The sequence below is a fragment of the Panulirus ornatus genome, chromosome 20 (assembly GCF_036320965.1).
Source record: "Panulirus ornatus isolate Po-2019 chromosome 20, ASM3632096v1, whole genome shotgun sequence".
Taxonomy (NCBI): domain Eukaryota; kingdom Metazoa; phylum Arthropoda; class Malacostraca; order Decapoda; family Palinuridae; genus Panulirus; species Panulirus ornatus.
Window position 1 is genome coordinate 13,407,001 of NC_092243.1, and position 13,834 is coordinate 13,420,834.

The window sequence follows — 13,834 nt, forward strand, 5'->3', positions numbered from 1 at the left end:
AAGTGCAGATATTCCTGCAGATAGGTTAGGTACGATATCGGACTCGTAAGCCCGTATCACAAACAGACTTCTGCCTCTTATTTTCTGCTTGATGATAATCGAACTGAGAGCTTTTTAAGTCGTGTCACACCTTTGTTTCTTTGAATTTTGTTAAGGATGCATTCCATCAACCATGTATCAGACCAAATTTGGAGTTTGTCTAGGTTCCCTCTCAAGTTGGTACAATCAATCTTTACTTTTTTCATTACCTAAGCATCATCTTAAAGCATTCAGGTAAGACTCCAAATCCTCAGGTAAGCTATTCAACTGGTTTAAAAAGAGCGATGGTACCAGGATCGAGCCATGTGGTACGCCACTGGCGACCCAAACCCATTTCCCTTCCATTACTGATAATGTCTATTCATTGAAGCAATCTCTCCTTATTCCTGCCTGAAGATTCACCATCTTCACCAACCTCCTGTTTGGTAGGGTGTCAAATGCATTTGTCGTCGACCAGGAACACACACTCCACTCACACTAATCTCTTATGCCTAAAGTGGAAATCGGCTCTGTTAAATAATTTTAAGAATCTTGTTAGATATGACTCCTTCCTATAACGTGTGTGTTGTCTTTCACTTCAGTAATTTCTCTTCCCCGTGAAGTCATCTTTGGCTTTCTGGTTATCTTATCTGGCATTTGGCAGACTACACTTGTCAGAAAGACCAACAGTTTCCCAATCGCCTTTATCAAAGATCACCAAACTTTCCTCTTGTCACTCCCATGGCAAATTCAATTTTGTTTTAAGCATCATCTCATGTAAATCTGCACATGAAAAACCCACATCAGGTCCATGACCCTTATACTTATATAAGTTAAGGCCATTAAACTGTTTGCTTAAGTCTTTTCTAGCTATGTCATTGCTAATAAAGAAATCTTAACCAACCCATCTCACTCCGAATACGGACTTAGTGTATTCCACAGCGGAAACACTTGCTGGGAATTTTCTTCATTGAGCGACTTGTTTGCTTGCCCATCGTACTACACAAGTCAACCTTTTGAATCTCTTATCCTGATTAGCTCCTATTCAAGGGACGAGTAACTCCTTGTGAATTAATGGGGGCAAGTTTTGAATGAGCTTCTTTTCTGGTCAACAATTTTCTCCTCGGAATTTCTGTGCTCGTCATTCCTCTTCTTGTTGCTTCTCATTCCATGTTTCTCTTGTTCCTATGATATACTGGCTGGCTTTAGTGCTACATAAAACTACACCATACATCCCTAAGCTCTGGGATATCTTTCACTGAATTATATATGATTCTGTCTTCTAATCATTCGTCCCTGTTTCGTAGTTATGGTGGCCAAGTTTTAACTCAATCACTGTAGATATCACAAAACCGACCACGAATATCAGTGATTTATGCTAAGGCTATGGAACTTCATTTCCCAATTTCGGTTCACAAAAATATTCTTTAGCTATATTCACTTCCCTTGATTGCGCCTCATCACTCGGTCTGACATCCTCTCTGATCTTTTAATGTCCTCATTAATCACATGATCAGCCTCAGGCATTACACGATCCCTCTTTCCAGTTAGTTTATGATGTTCGATGTTTTCAGTCTCCACGTTGCTATGGGTAGAGAGGAGATCTTACAGTGCTGGTGTATCAGTCTCTTGGACAATGCCGGTATAGGAAATTTCTCTGTACAGTCGTAGAACTTGTCTCCAAGACTCTTATTTTGTGTGAGAGTGTAAATTTACACAATATAATTCTCTCTAATTGATAAACTCATTATCAGAACTGCGCCATCTGTGTGAGGTGCGATTCTCATCTCTCCTTCCTTATTATCATCGATTTTTTCTGGCTCATTACATGTATAGATTATCAAGATTGCATATTATCCTTGCAAAATTTTTCTCCCTTGTGCCCTACCCGTATAGTCCATCTACCAATATTTCTTGAAACTATGTTTTTCCTCATCGAGTGCGCTCTCCCTTTGTCTTCTGTCTGTCCTCTCTGTCACGTGTCCTAACTCATGATTTAAAGTCTTATCTCTTTAGTAATTTAGGCATTTTTTCTCCACCGCTCCAACAATATCACTATTTCTCCCCTTAATTCGTTACCTGAACACCAACCAGCTCTTTCCCACTTACTGTGAGTACCTTCCGCTGTCGTATATATCATGTCCAATCTGCCTCACTTACCATTCCTGACGTCCCTCTGGTAATCTCGAAGACTCGCTACTTTTTTGCCTCTTATGACATCAACCATTTTTTCCCCCTCTTCTGACCGTATTCTTCCCATCTCTACCTTTCGTTCTCCTTGCGGTCTAATCACCTCTGGTGAATACCCTAATTAAGATATCCGCACCTTGTTAGCAACTTAACCTATTCAAATACTCTCTGGTTACATAACTCAATATAGAAGGTAATTATTATTGAGCATCCTTTTATATCTTGACTCTATCCATCAGTATTCCTCGTTTATTTCTGATGTTAGATGTTTCATGTAGTATATAGACAGCCTCTCGTGGTATGTCATCAGAATTTCTTCCTTGGTCCAACCTCCAGCCTAACTCCGGCTTCAGTCGTGTTCTGATCTTTTCCTGCAGCCCAACTATCAACTATGTCATGCTACTGCTGCTGTTGCTGCTGTTTCGCAAACCTGCATGTGTCAGTTTGTTTGTCTTCCTGCCCCAAATGCTTCCATTTTTCTCAGCATGTGTTGATCCTTGATCTCCACTTAGTTTAACTTCCTACTGAACCTTATCAATCATTTCCCTAATTATCCTGTTTCCAAACAGTGTATATTTTTCCCTCAGTAGCTTGTGTCATGACTTACCACATCCCTTTGTTTCACTGTCCTATGACCTCTGTTCTGTTGTATTATTCAGTACCCTTTCTATCTGTTCATTAGCCCCAGAACTTATTCCTCTTAATTGTCTTCCCTTTTCGACGGTGTCTGCCTTTTTTTGTTATGGGCAATTGCTTCTGTTGACGTATGTATCTCCTTTCTTGTTCGTTTGTATGAGTGGTTATTAATTGTGTGTTACGCGGAGACAGTTTTACACTCGTGTTGCCCGCCTCTTAACGCTGTATATCCGTAACATGTCTTTACTCCTATGAATTTATGCACACACACACACACACACACACACACACACACACACACACACACACACACACACACTAGCCTAAGCCAGGTACCTATTTATCGACTAGCCTCGTGGAGGCACACCTGGGTCAGGTGTGGGCCGACTACCACGCCGAGGATTCGAACCCAAGCGGGTCCAACCCCAGGGAGTGCTGTGCTGGCTCAAGGTCAGCAGCGCTATCCTCTACACCAGGTAGGCCCGTGAGGGAAGTAATGGTCACTGGGGGCAAGTAAGTGCTGCAACTATAATGAAACTGGACATGGACGGAAACCTGACCATCCAACCCTAGACTTTCCGTGCGTGTGTGTGTGTGTGTCTGTGTGTGTGTGTGTGTGTGTGTGTGAATATGGATTATGACTGATGATTAATCATATGATTAATATCCATGCACGAGGGCTCAGGATCTTCTTATTCACCGTACGTGGAATAAGACGGCCTGCAACGCTCTCTAAGTCTTTAAGGGAGTCGAAAAGATACTAGAAGTGAAAAAGTCTTTGCAGTCTGAAAGACCTGGTGTGAGTATGAAGCGAGACGTCCTGAAATTTCAGTCTAGATACTAGGGAAGTGTTTGCACACACTCCTGTACGCAGGGTGAGGAGAATGCCATATTTGACAAAGATGCTGGGGACAATGTGCACACTAGTCTCGTGAGGTGGAAAAAAGGAAAGCCATATAAGTTTGTGCATACTTGAAAAGGTGAGTGATGTAGTACAGTTACTCACTGACGAAGCACTTTATAACTAGACACTCAGGAAAACATGAACAAAATAAGACATTTGAAAAAAAAAATAAACATTATGATTAGGGTCTTTGGTATTCTGGGCAGACGTAGGAGAGGTGTTAAGGAATAGGATACACATAAAATCATTTAATGATAGACTAGTACACTACTAAACACCATCACACAAAATTGAAAGATAAACATTGATTAAGAACAGCGTTGCATTAGTACTAAGATAACTATACTTCATGCTGACTGTTGCATTTGATGGTTGAAGATCTCAGATTTAGTGAGGAAATGACAACATTACAGACACGTCTACCAAATATCTATATTAGAAATGGGGAAAAAAAGGATACTTTCAGTTATGAATATTTATAGCGTCAGACACAAGTGAAAAGAGATATTGATTAAGATCATTATTACAGAAAACCAGCGAGCAAAGAGATTAAAATAATTAGAAGATTTCAGAACTATTTAGGAGATATTATTGACTAATGATTGAGTTATTAATGATTCAGCGAGTAATCAAGGAATTTTACGAAATACGGCTCGTAAACATATCAACAACATTGCATTTGACATTTTCTACAAGACATATTTTCTCAAGAATTTCTTTTTTTTATAATCATCAAGTCTTTCAATCTTTGTTGTGGGTTCTTTCGTCTCTCTTGCACCCCAGCGGAACCTGACTCTCTGCGTCTCCTTGCCCATCTCCCTCTCTAAAAGAGCGGCGGTGTATAGCAAGGTGAGTGTCAACCCCCTACACACTTTTGCTGTTTGACTTATGTCATTTAGTTGGGGGGGCTAATTACTCTAATGAACTGGGGAAATAACCACCACTCAGACATTACTCGAACCTGAGTTAAGTGTTTTCAAGTCTGACACGTATCAAAAGTTTGGAGATAAGATTAACATATTTATTCATTCTTTCATCCGATTCGAAAAAGAAGCAATTTTTCTCTCTCCTTTTTCTGTGTTCACCTCCCCTAAGTTCTAACTTAGCTACACACATCCGAGATTACTTGAAGATCATCATTAAGAGAACTTAAGAATCATAGACCCCAGCTCGACCCTAGGGAGCAACAGGTGCCAATGGCCTTACTTGAACTTGGAGGAGATGAGGACGACCATGACAGCCAAGTTCCCCACCACGGCCGTCACCACCACCAGCCACACGGCAACGCGCAGCGCCAGGTTACCCATAATGTCCTCACAGGGGTTGAAGGCGTCTGGTCCCGGCACGCACAACACCTTGTGGTAGTCCTTGGAGAGGTTCCCACACAGCACCACGATCATCGTGTTGTTCACCGGCGCTTGCTGGGTGACAGAGTGCGGGGGGAGAGACAGAGAGAGAGAGGAGTTATTGGCGATAATGATGATGATGATGATGATGATGATGGTCACCCATATGCCTGCTGCGAAGAGGGGGGGAGAGAGAGAGAGAGAGAGAGAGAGAGAGAGAGAGAGAGAGAGAGAGAGAATGACGATCGAAAACTGGGAATCTAGAACGATAGCAGGGTTAGCGAATATTGAGAACTTAGAAAATGAGAAAAGTCTGAAGATGGGTAACGAAGAAAATAAGAAGTCTGAAGATGGGTAACGAAGAAAATAAGAAGTCTGAAGATGGGTAACAAAGCAGGGATGGATATACTGGATTTTACTCACAGGCGTCTGGATACTTGCTAGCCCATTGTACTACACTGAGTTGATGGGAATGTATATTTTACACTCGCTCATAGAAAATGAAGTCTTAATATGGGTTATAAAGCAGGAAAAACAGAGAGATGGTTATACTGAAATGACGTACAAGCGTCCGTATAATTTAGTAGCCAGTGGTACTATCATAAGCTGAAGGGTGGTAATGTAAATTCTTCACTCGCTGAGTTTGAAGTTAAAAATGTGTTAATGAAGGAGAAAATATTTTTCTTGTTAATATGTCCGAGAGAACACGTATAACATTACACAGTAAGATTAATTTTATCTTTAGATGGCGAGGGATTATCATCATATAAAATGGATTAAGAATTAGTGTTATAATGAAACAAAACATTAAGACCTTCATGTTTTCTACCAAGGAAATCGTACAGGGATGACTAAATATAGTAATATTTTTGATGGTTTTCGGTCACCCACCATATGTTCGTATATATTTCGTGTCACGTATCTCTTCTGTTCCATGTCCCCGTAAATATATTTCGCGTCTTGTAAAGATTTTTCGTATAATCTTAGACATTTCGTATCCGTTTAAAGACTGTGCTTCTTAATGAGATTTCCTATCCCACTGAAGAGGTTTCCTGTCTCTTTCAAGATATTTTCTGAGTCTTTAAAGACACACAGTGTCCCCTTAAAGACACACTGTGACCCCTTATATACATCGTGTCCCCTTACAGAGAGTATGTCCCTTAAGAGATTTTGCGCCCCTCTGAAGAGATACATATGTCTCCTTAAAGAGAATGAGTGTGGTTCGTGTTCCCTTAAAGGTTTCGCGCGTGTTCCCTTAAAGGTATCGCGTCACCTTATAGAGTTTTCGTGTCCCCTGAAAAAGACTTCGCGTCCCCTTAAAGCCATCTCGCGAGCGTCATGGTAAACAGAGTTCAAGTCTCCCTAAAAGAAGACATGACGATGGAACTTACCGAGCCGTGCCACTGGTTCTCCATCTGGTGGAGGCTGCTGCTTCGGTCGTGGTCGCCCTCGCCTCGCCCTCCGACTGCGCCTTCGAAAGTGTCGTCAGGGAAGCCTCCGTCGTCGGGGAAACCAACAGGAGGGAACAACGCCACCTCTTCCTCCCCAGGGAAGACGAGAGCGTGGTTCCCTTCGTGGACTTCGAAGGGACTGCCGCCGTAAGTACGGTCGTCTCCGGAGTCCAGTGGCGGTGCGTGAACTCCTCCCTGCCAGCCCTGGCGTAGGACAAAAGCCAGAAAAAAAAAAGGGTCATATGCTGACGCGTGGCCTTATTGGTCAATCCCTAGAAAGGTAAAGGTCAGAGGTGTGTCCATGGGGAGGGGAGTTGGTTGATGACCTGGTCAATCAACGAACCAACCCTATGGAAAAATCGAGGGTCATTTGGAGGAACAGTGAGAAATATGAATTTTAACAAAGATTTTTGTTTGAGAACTTGTGTAGTGAGGATGTTATGGGTGCGTATGAGTGAAGCAGAGCGTATATGCAACTTCGTCACAAAAAAAAAATGTAATTTCACGAAATTGTGGTAGGAATACAAAACACAACTTGTGAAGAGAAGTGAATTAGAATGCTTTTATCATTCCATTTGTGGAATTATATTAACCTCTATTCTCTCGTCCTATTCTTCGAGCTCTCTAACTAAAGAAAATATCAAAGAGCAGAAAAAATGACTAAGTGGAAGCGACTGTACTCTCGTAGTATATGTCACATGTTTTCATATGGGTAAAGTACTGTACTCAGGTGGTTATATCGTCATAGTCAAGGGAAAAAAGTGATTCGTATTCAAGTGGTAATATCACTGTACTCATGTATTGAACTCATTCTCCTGAACTGGTCAGATTATATCTTAAGATTATAGTTATCTTTCTGTCACCCTTGTGTTACCTTTTTTGCTCTCTACTTTCCCTCCCTCTTCCTCTACTTTTCCTCCCCGTTGTCCTACTTTCCCCTCCCACTTAACCTACTTTCTCTCTTCCTTGTCCTACTTTCCCCTCCCACTTAACCTGCTTTCTCTCCTCCTTATCCTACTTTCCCCTCCCACTTAACCTACTTCCTCTCCTTGTCCTACTTTCCCCTCCCACTTAACCTGCTTTCTCTCCTCCTTATCCTACTTTCCCCTCCCACTTAACCTACTTCCTCTCCTTGTCCTACTTTCCCCTCCCACTTGCCTTACTTACCCTCTAACTTACACTCGTCTCCTGTGGGTATGTTCCTTCCCTCTTGCCTATACTGACTCGCCTGTCAACCCGCCTACCTCATGCAAACCTTCCTCTCATCTCTCATCTTTCCTCCCAGCAAAATTCTTCTTTCTACTCACTACTCTTGTGCCCAGCCTCTCTCTCTCTCTCTCTCTCTCTCTCTCTCTCTCTCTCTCTCTCTCTCTCTCTCTCTCTCTCTCTCTTCCTGCCTCCCCCTCTCTCTTTTTTTCTGCTTCCCCTTCTCTCTCTCTCTCTCTCTCTCTCTCTCTCTCTCTCTCTCTCTCTCTCTCTCTCCTTTTCAGTGTAAAATCTTTCGAACAAGTCACAAACTGATCATGGGGAAACGCAAAGGCAATCTTGTTCTTCTGGTTTTAGTGCTTGTGGGATGGGGAGACCTAGATATATCTTGCACATCCTTTGGATTTCCTTCGTGATTGATTTAGAGATGGATAGATGGATAGAAAGGCAAATGAGTAGATAGATAGAGTACCTAGTTGTGTCTACTCATCTCAACTCTCACTTGCATCACATAATCAACGGTTTTTGGTTCATCTAGGAATGATTTCAACCACATGTCAAATATTCTTTTAAATGTTTTTCGCAATTGTTCCATGCATGCTTCTTATTTCTCCCGGCAGTATATTGAATAATCGTTCTAGCCTCCTAGTTATGCTGAGAGAGAGAGAGAGAGAGAGAGAGAGAGAGAGAGAGAGAGAGAGAGAGAGAGAGAGAGAGAGAGAGTACCTATCTGTCTATCTATGGCAAGACTTTGCTAAAAGTCAGGCCGGGCGCGTAGCGCTCACCACAAACCTAGAGTTATGAATGAAGACCAGCAGGATTTATATTGTCAAAAGTTATGTGCGAGATGCAGAGAGTATTCGTCTCTGGAGTGGACGTTAGTGACTCGAGCGTATGTGAGGCAGAGAGAAACGACAGCAACCTGGACCAGGGAAGGGAACTTGACATGCTCTGAAGCGTTGAAAAGGAAACACGATCTCTTCTTTCTGTGAAGGATCGATAACAGGAAATCATAACAACGGATGAAAGACTTGGCTTACTTACCTGGCTGTCTCCCCAGCCTTGGGGCGAGTCGACATTTCGAGGGAACGCCGGCAGATACCTCTCCGAGGTGTGGTTGAAGGCCCCGAACCCCAAGAAGGAGCTAGGGAATCCTCCTACAGCCCCTCCTCCGAGGAAGCCATCGTTGTCCTCCTCATCATGACGATGACCCGATTCCTCTGACTTGAACCTCTTCTCTGGGAGAGGGACGAGGTCCTTCTCGGGGTTCCTGAGCGCCGCTGTCCGTCCGTGATATTGCTGCTGGGGTGTCGGGTAAAGGAGCATATGGTCAGTTCCGTCGTCACCCCATGAATGCCTGGCTAAGGGAAGATCCTGTCGAATGCGGTCGCCTCTTCGGTAACGACTCCGGTTGTCCCCGAAGTTATAGGCGGCGTGGAAGGCTTCTCTCTCCTCGAGGTCCATGTTTGGTCCATGTTTGGCTCTAGTATGGCGGGTGTGATGGCCGTAGTGGCGAGTTCGTGGGAAGGCCAGTCCTTCCTTACCGACGAAGTTGGGAGCACCTCTTTGCCATCTGGATATCCCGTACTGCCGGACTGGGGAGGATTTTTTCGTCCTTGGACTGGAGTCAGCCAGATGCAGCTGCGGTTTCTCTAGCACTTCGTCGTGATCAAATTTCCTGGTGGCGTTGTACTTTTTCCCTCCTCTGTTGGTGACCGAGGAGAGAAGAATGGCGCCGCCAGTAGCGGGGGACCTGACGCTCCCCCAGGTCTCTCTTGGCTTGCCTTGTTCTGTCCTCGCATCAGGGATCATCTCCACTGGTGCTGGGAGGTCTCTTAGGCCTTGCGATTCGTCCATGGCTGGCGTGGTCGTGGGCGCGGGCGTGGTGTGTCGACGGCGTCTGAGTCTTGTTCCCGGAGCCATGAGAGGAGGACTTGGGGACGTCACATCAGAGCAATGTTCTCGCTCCATCTTACGTAAGAACTCCTGGAAATGGAAAAAAAAAGACAACTAATGTTGAGAGAGAGAGAGAGAGAGAGAGAGAGAGAGAGAGAGAGAGAGAGAGAGATTAAAGGTCAACCAGAAAAGGAATGAGGATAAAAGAAGAGGGAGATGGAATGAAATAAGGGTAAGAAAGCAGACTATGTCCAATATATCACTACACTCACAGACACACAATATCTATGGATGCACCCTGAGAGAAGGACAACTCGAGGTGGAAATAGCTCTATATTACGCATATGAAGCTCAGTCCTTCTGCCTACGAATCTGTGCACGTGAAGTAGGACAGAGGGTGTGGGTGAGGCAGGAGGCTGTACGCACCTGGTGTCGGATATACTGCTCTGGGTCGTGCTGCTCTGGAAACTGGAAAGCGCAGCAGTGGTACGGGTAGGTGAGGTGGGCCTCCTTGATGGTCTTGAAGGAGTAGACGGAGGGGAAGATCTTGAGGGTCGGCGTCTTCTCCAAGAGCAAGATCTCGAGGTCAGTCAGGCCCAGTGTTGGCAGCGAGGTGATGGACGTCTCGGAGAGGTCCCTGGTGGCCAATCAAATCCGCATATCAAGTGTTTGAAAAAAAAGAAAAAAGAAATAACAAAAAATGTACCATTAGAAGTAGCTAATCGGATCTTCTTCCATCGTTTTCCAATAACATGATGGGAATTTGACATCCTTCAACAATAGGATATTATAGCCTCTCCTCCAGCAAAATAAGGGCCTAGAAAAGATCTCTGAAATTCTTAGAACACCTTCCTGGAAAGACAAAACAACTATCAAAGTGCCTAAGATTTATCTTTACATCCTATATTACCGATATTGGAGTTTTTTCCAGCAAAGACACTAGGAAGATGAACTGGATTAAGCTTCTTTCAAATCTCCCTCCTTCAGTACCCCATCCCGAAAAGAAAGACAAAAAGGAAGAGAGAAGAGAAGACTTAGTTGAACATCAGGCAGACCACAGGAAATTTATGACGACCACTAGAATTCTGGGGCGAGTTATGTATACGGCAGAGGAAACTCTCGGGAAAAAATACAGTGACTTATGGAGCCACCCAAGTCTGAGGAACGACTTGCCACATTATACGGAGGATATTTTCATTGCGTTCCAGCAATGTTCTTTGCTGATGGTTCATCATATATATATACATATATATATATATATATATATATATATATATATATATATATATATATATATATATATATATATATATATATATATATATATATATATATATATATATAGGCAGCAGGTTTGGATGGTATTGCAGTGGAATTTATTAAAAAAGGGGGTGACTGTATTATTGACTGGCTGGTAAGGTTATTTAATGTATGTATGACTCATGGTGAGGTGCCTGAGGATTGGCGGAATGCGTGCATAGTGCCACTGTACAAAGGCAAAGGGGATAAGAGTGAGTGCTCAAATTACAGAGGTATAAGTTTGTTAAGTATTCCTGGTAAATTATATGGGAGGGTATTGATTGAGAGGGTGAAGGCATGTACAGAGCATCAGACTGGGGAAGAGCAGTTTGGTTTCAGAAGTGGTAGAGGATGTGTGGATCAGGTGTTTGCTTTGAAGAATGTATGTGAGAAATACTTAGAAAAGCAAATGGATTTGTATGTAGCATTTATGGATCTGGAGAAGGCATATGATACAGTTGATAGAGATGCTCTGTGGAAGGTATTAAGAATATATGGTGTGGGAGGCAAGTTGTTAGAAGCAGTGAAAAGTTTTTATCGAGGATGTAAGGCATGTGTACGTGTAGGAAGAGAGGAAAGTGATTGGTTCTCAGTGAATGTAGGTTTACGGCAGGAGTGTGTGATGTCTCCATGGTTTTTTAATTTGTTTATGGATGGGGTTGTTAGGGAGGTGAATGCAAGAGTTTTGGAAAGAGGGACAAGTATGAAGTCTGTTGGGGATGAGAGAGCTTGGGAAGTGAGTCAGTTGTTGTTCGCTGATGATACAGCGCTGGTGGCTGATTCATGTGAGAAACTGCAGAAGCTGGTGACTGAGTTTGGTAAAGTGTGTGAAAGAAGAAAGTTAAGAGTAAATGTGAATAAGAGCAAAGGTTATTAGGTACAGTAGGGTTGAGGGTCAAGTCAATTGGGAGGTTTGAATGGAGAAAAACTGGAGGAAGTAAAGTGTTTTAGATATCTGGGAGTGGATCTGGCAGCGGATGGAACCATGGAAGCGGAAGTGGATCATAGGGTGGGGGAGGGGGCGAAAATCCTGGGAGCCTTGAAGAATGTGTGAAAGTCGAGAACATTATCTCGGAAAGCAAAAATGGGTATGTTTGAAGGAATAGTGGTTCCAACAATGTTGTATGGTTGCGAGGCGTGGGCTATGGATAGAGTTGTGCGCAGGAGGATGGATGTGCTGGAAATGAGATGTTTGAGGACAATGTGTGGTGTGAGGTGGTTTGATCGAGTGAGTAACGTAAGGGTAAGAGAGATGTGTGGAAATAAAAAGAGCGTGGTTGAGAGAGCAGAAGAGGGTGTTTTGAAGTGGTTTGGGCACATGGAGAGAATGAGTGAGGAAAGATTGACCAAGAGGATATATGTGTCGGAGGTGGAGGGAACGAGGAGAAGAGGGAGACCAAATTGGAGGTGGAAAGATGGAGTGAAAAAGATTTTGTGTGATCGGGGCCTGAACATGCAGGAGGGTGAAAGGAGGGCAAGGAATAGAGTGAATTGGAGCGATGTGGTATACCGGGGTTGACGTGCTGTCAGTGGATTGAATCAAGGCATGTGAAGCGTCTGGGGTAAACCATGGAAAGCTGTGTAGGTGTGTATATTTGCGTGTGTGGACGTATGTATATACATGTGTATGAGGGGGGGTTGGGCCATTTCTTTCGTCTGTTTCCTTGCGCTACCTCGCAAACGCGGGAGACAGCGACAAAGTATAATAATAAAAAAAAATATAAATATAAATATATATATATATATATATCCCTGGGGATAGGGGAGAAAGAATACTTCCCACGTATTCCCTGCGTGTCGTAGAAGGCGACTAAAAGGGGAGGGAGCGGGTGGCTGGAAATCCTCCCCTCTCGTTTTTTTTTTTTTTTTTTTTTTTTTTTTTTTCCAAAAGAAGGAACAGAGAAGGGGGCCAGGTGAGGATTTTCCCTCTAAGGCCCAGTCCTCTGTTCTTAACGCTACCTCGCAAATGCGGGAAATGGCGAATCGTATGGAAAAAAAAAAAAAAAAAAAAAAAAAATATATATATATATATATATATATATATATATATATATATATATATATATATATATATATATATATATATATATATATATATATATATATGTATATACATATGTATATACATATGTATATACATATAAGCTGAATGATTCTATGTGTAACAGGGAATTGGGGTTTAGAATACGTCTTTAGCATGTCACCCGAGTCCCTACTTTGAAGAGTAAAAAAGAATGTTAATTTTCTTTTGGTAAATATTTCAGAATAAGCTGTTCATGTGCTGCCCTGGACCAAAACTAGAATATGCCTCTCACGTTCGGTCACGCCGCTCAAAGAGGCACAAAGAAATGATAGAGGAGGTCCAGAGGAGACCATGAAATTAAATGGCCAGAGTTACAGGAAAGGGCTAGGAACCTTAAATTTGCCCTTCTTGATGACGTACACAGTCAACATTTCTTCGAAAGATGCAGATCTAGAACAACCAGAGGTCATACCAAGAAATTAAAAGTAAAACGTTGATGGAAGGAAGATAAAGAAGTATCATTAACGAATAACAGCAGTTGGATAAATGGAATAAACCAAGTTATGAGAGAACTAATGTCTGACAGCATAGAATAGCTTACAACATTGTAATATAGAAGTAGTTCAAGAGGTGAGGCCGTACAAGTGTTTGAAAGCACCCTCCCCAATATAGTATAAAGAGGTAATTAAAATCAATTACATGCGTGCATCCTTAAACAGAGCTATCATAATAGAGGTTGCATGATGCATAATAACATACGCATGAAAGTCGTTCACGTCTCGGTGTTCCATTCAGGAATCGACTCTTAGGTATAATTACTGACATACACACATACTTAGCACTTCCTTCACTGCATACGACACAC

General features: G+C 42.7%; 1 protein-coding gene across 5 annotated transcripts in view; it reads right to left on the reverse strand.

Annotated features, from left to right (window-relative positions):
- LOC139755939 (uncharacterized) overlaps window positions 1-13,834 on the reverse strand; it is a 245,492-nt gene that overhangs the window by 26,067 nt on the left and 205,591 nt on the right. For all 5 annotated transcript variants that reach the window (XM_071674720.1, XM_071674716.1, XM_071674719.1 and 2 more), the window contains exons 12-15: window positions 10,074-10,284; window positions 8,796-9,737; window positions 6,486-6,749; window positions 4,955-5,169 (exon numbers count right to left, since the gene is read on the reverse strand). In XM_071674720.1, coding sequence (XP_071530821.1) covers window positions 4,955-5,169; window positions 6,486-6,749; window positions 8,796-9,737; window positions 10,074-10,284 — 1,632 coding nt within the window. The remainder of the gene's footprint in view (window positions 1-4,954; window positions 5,170-6,485; window positions 6,750-8,795; window positions 9,738-10,073; window positions 10,285-13,834) is intronic.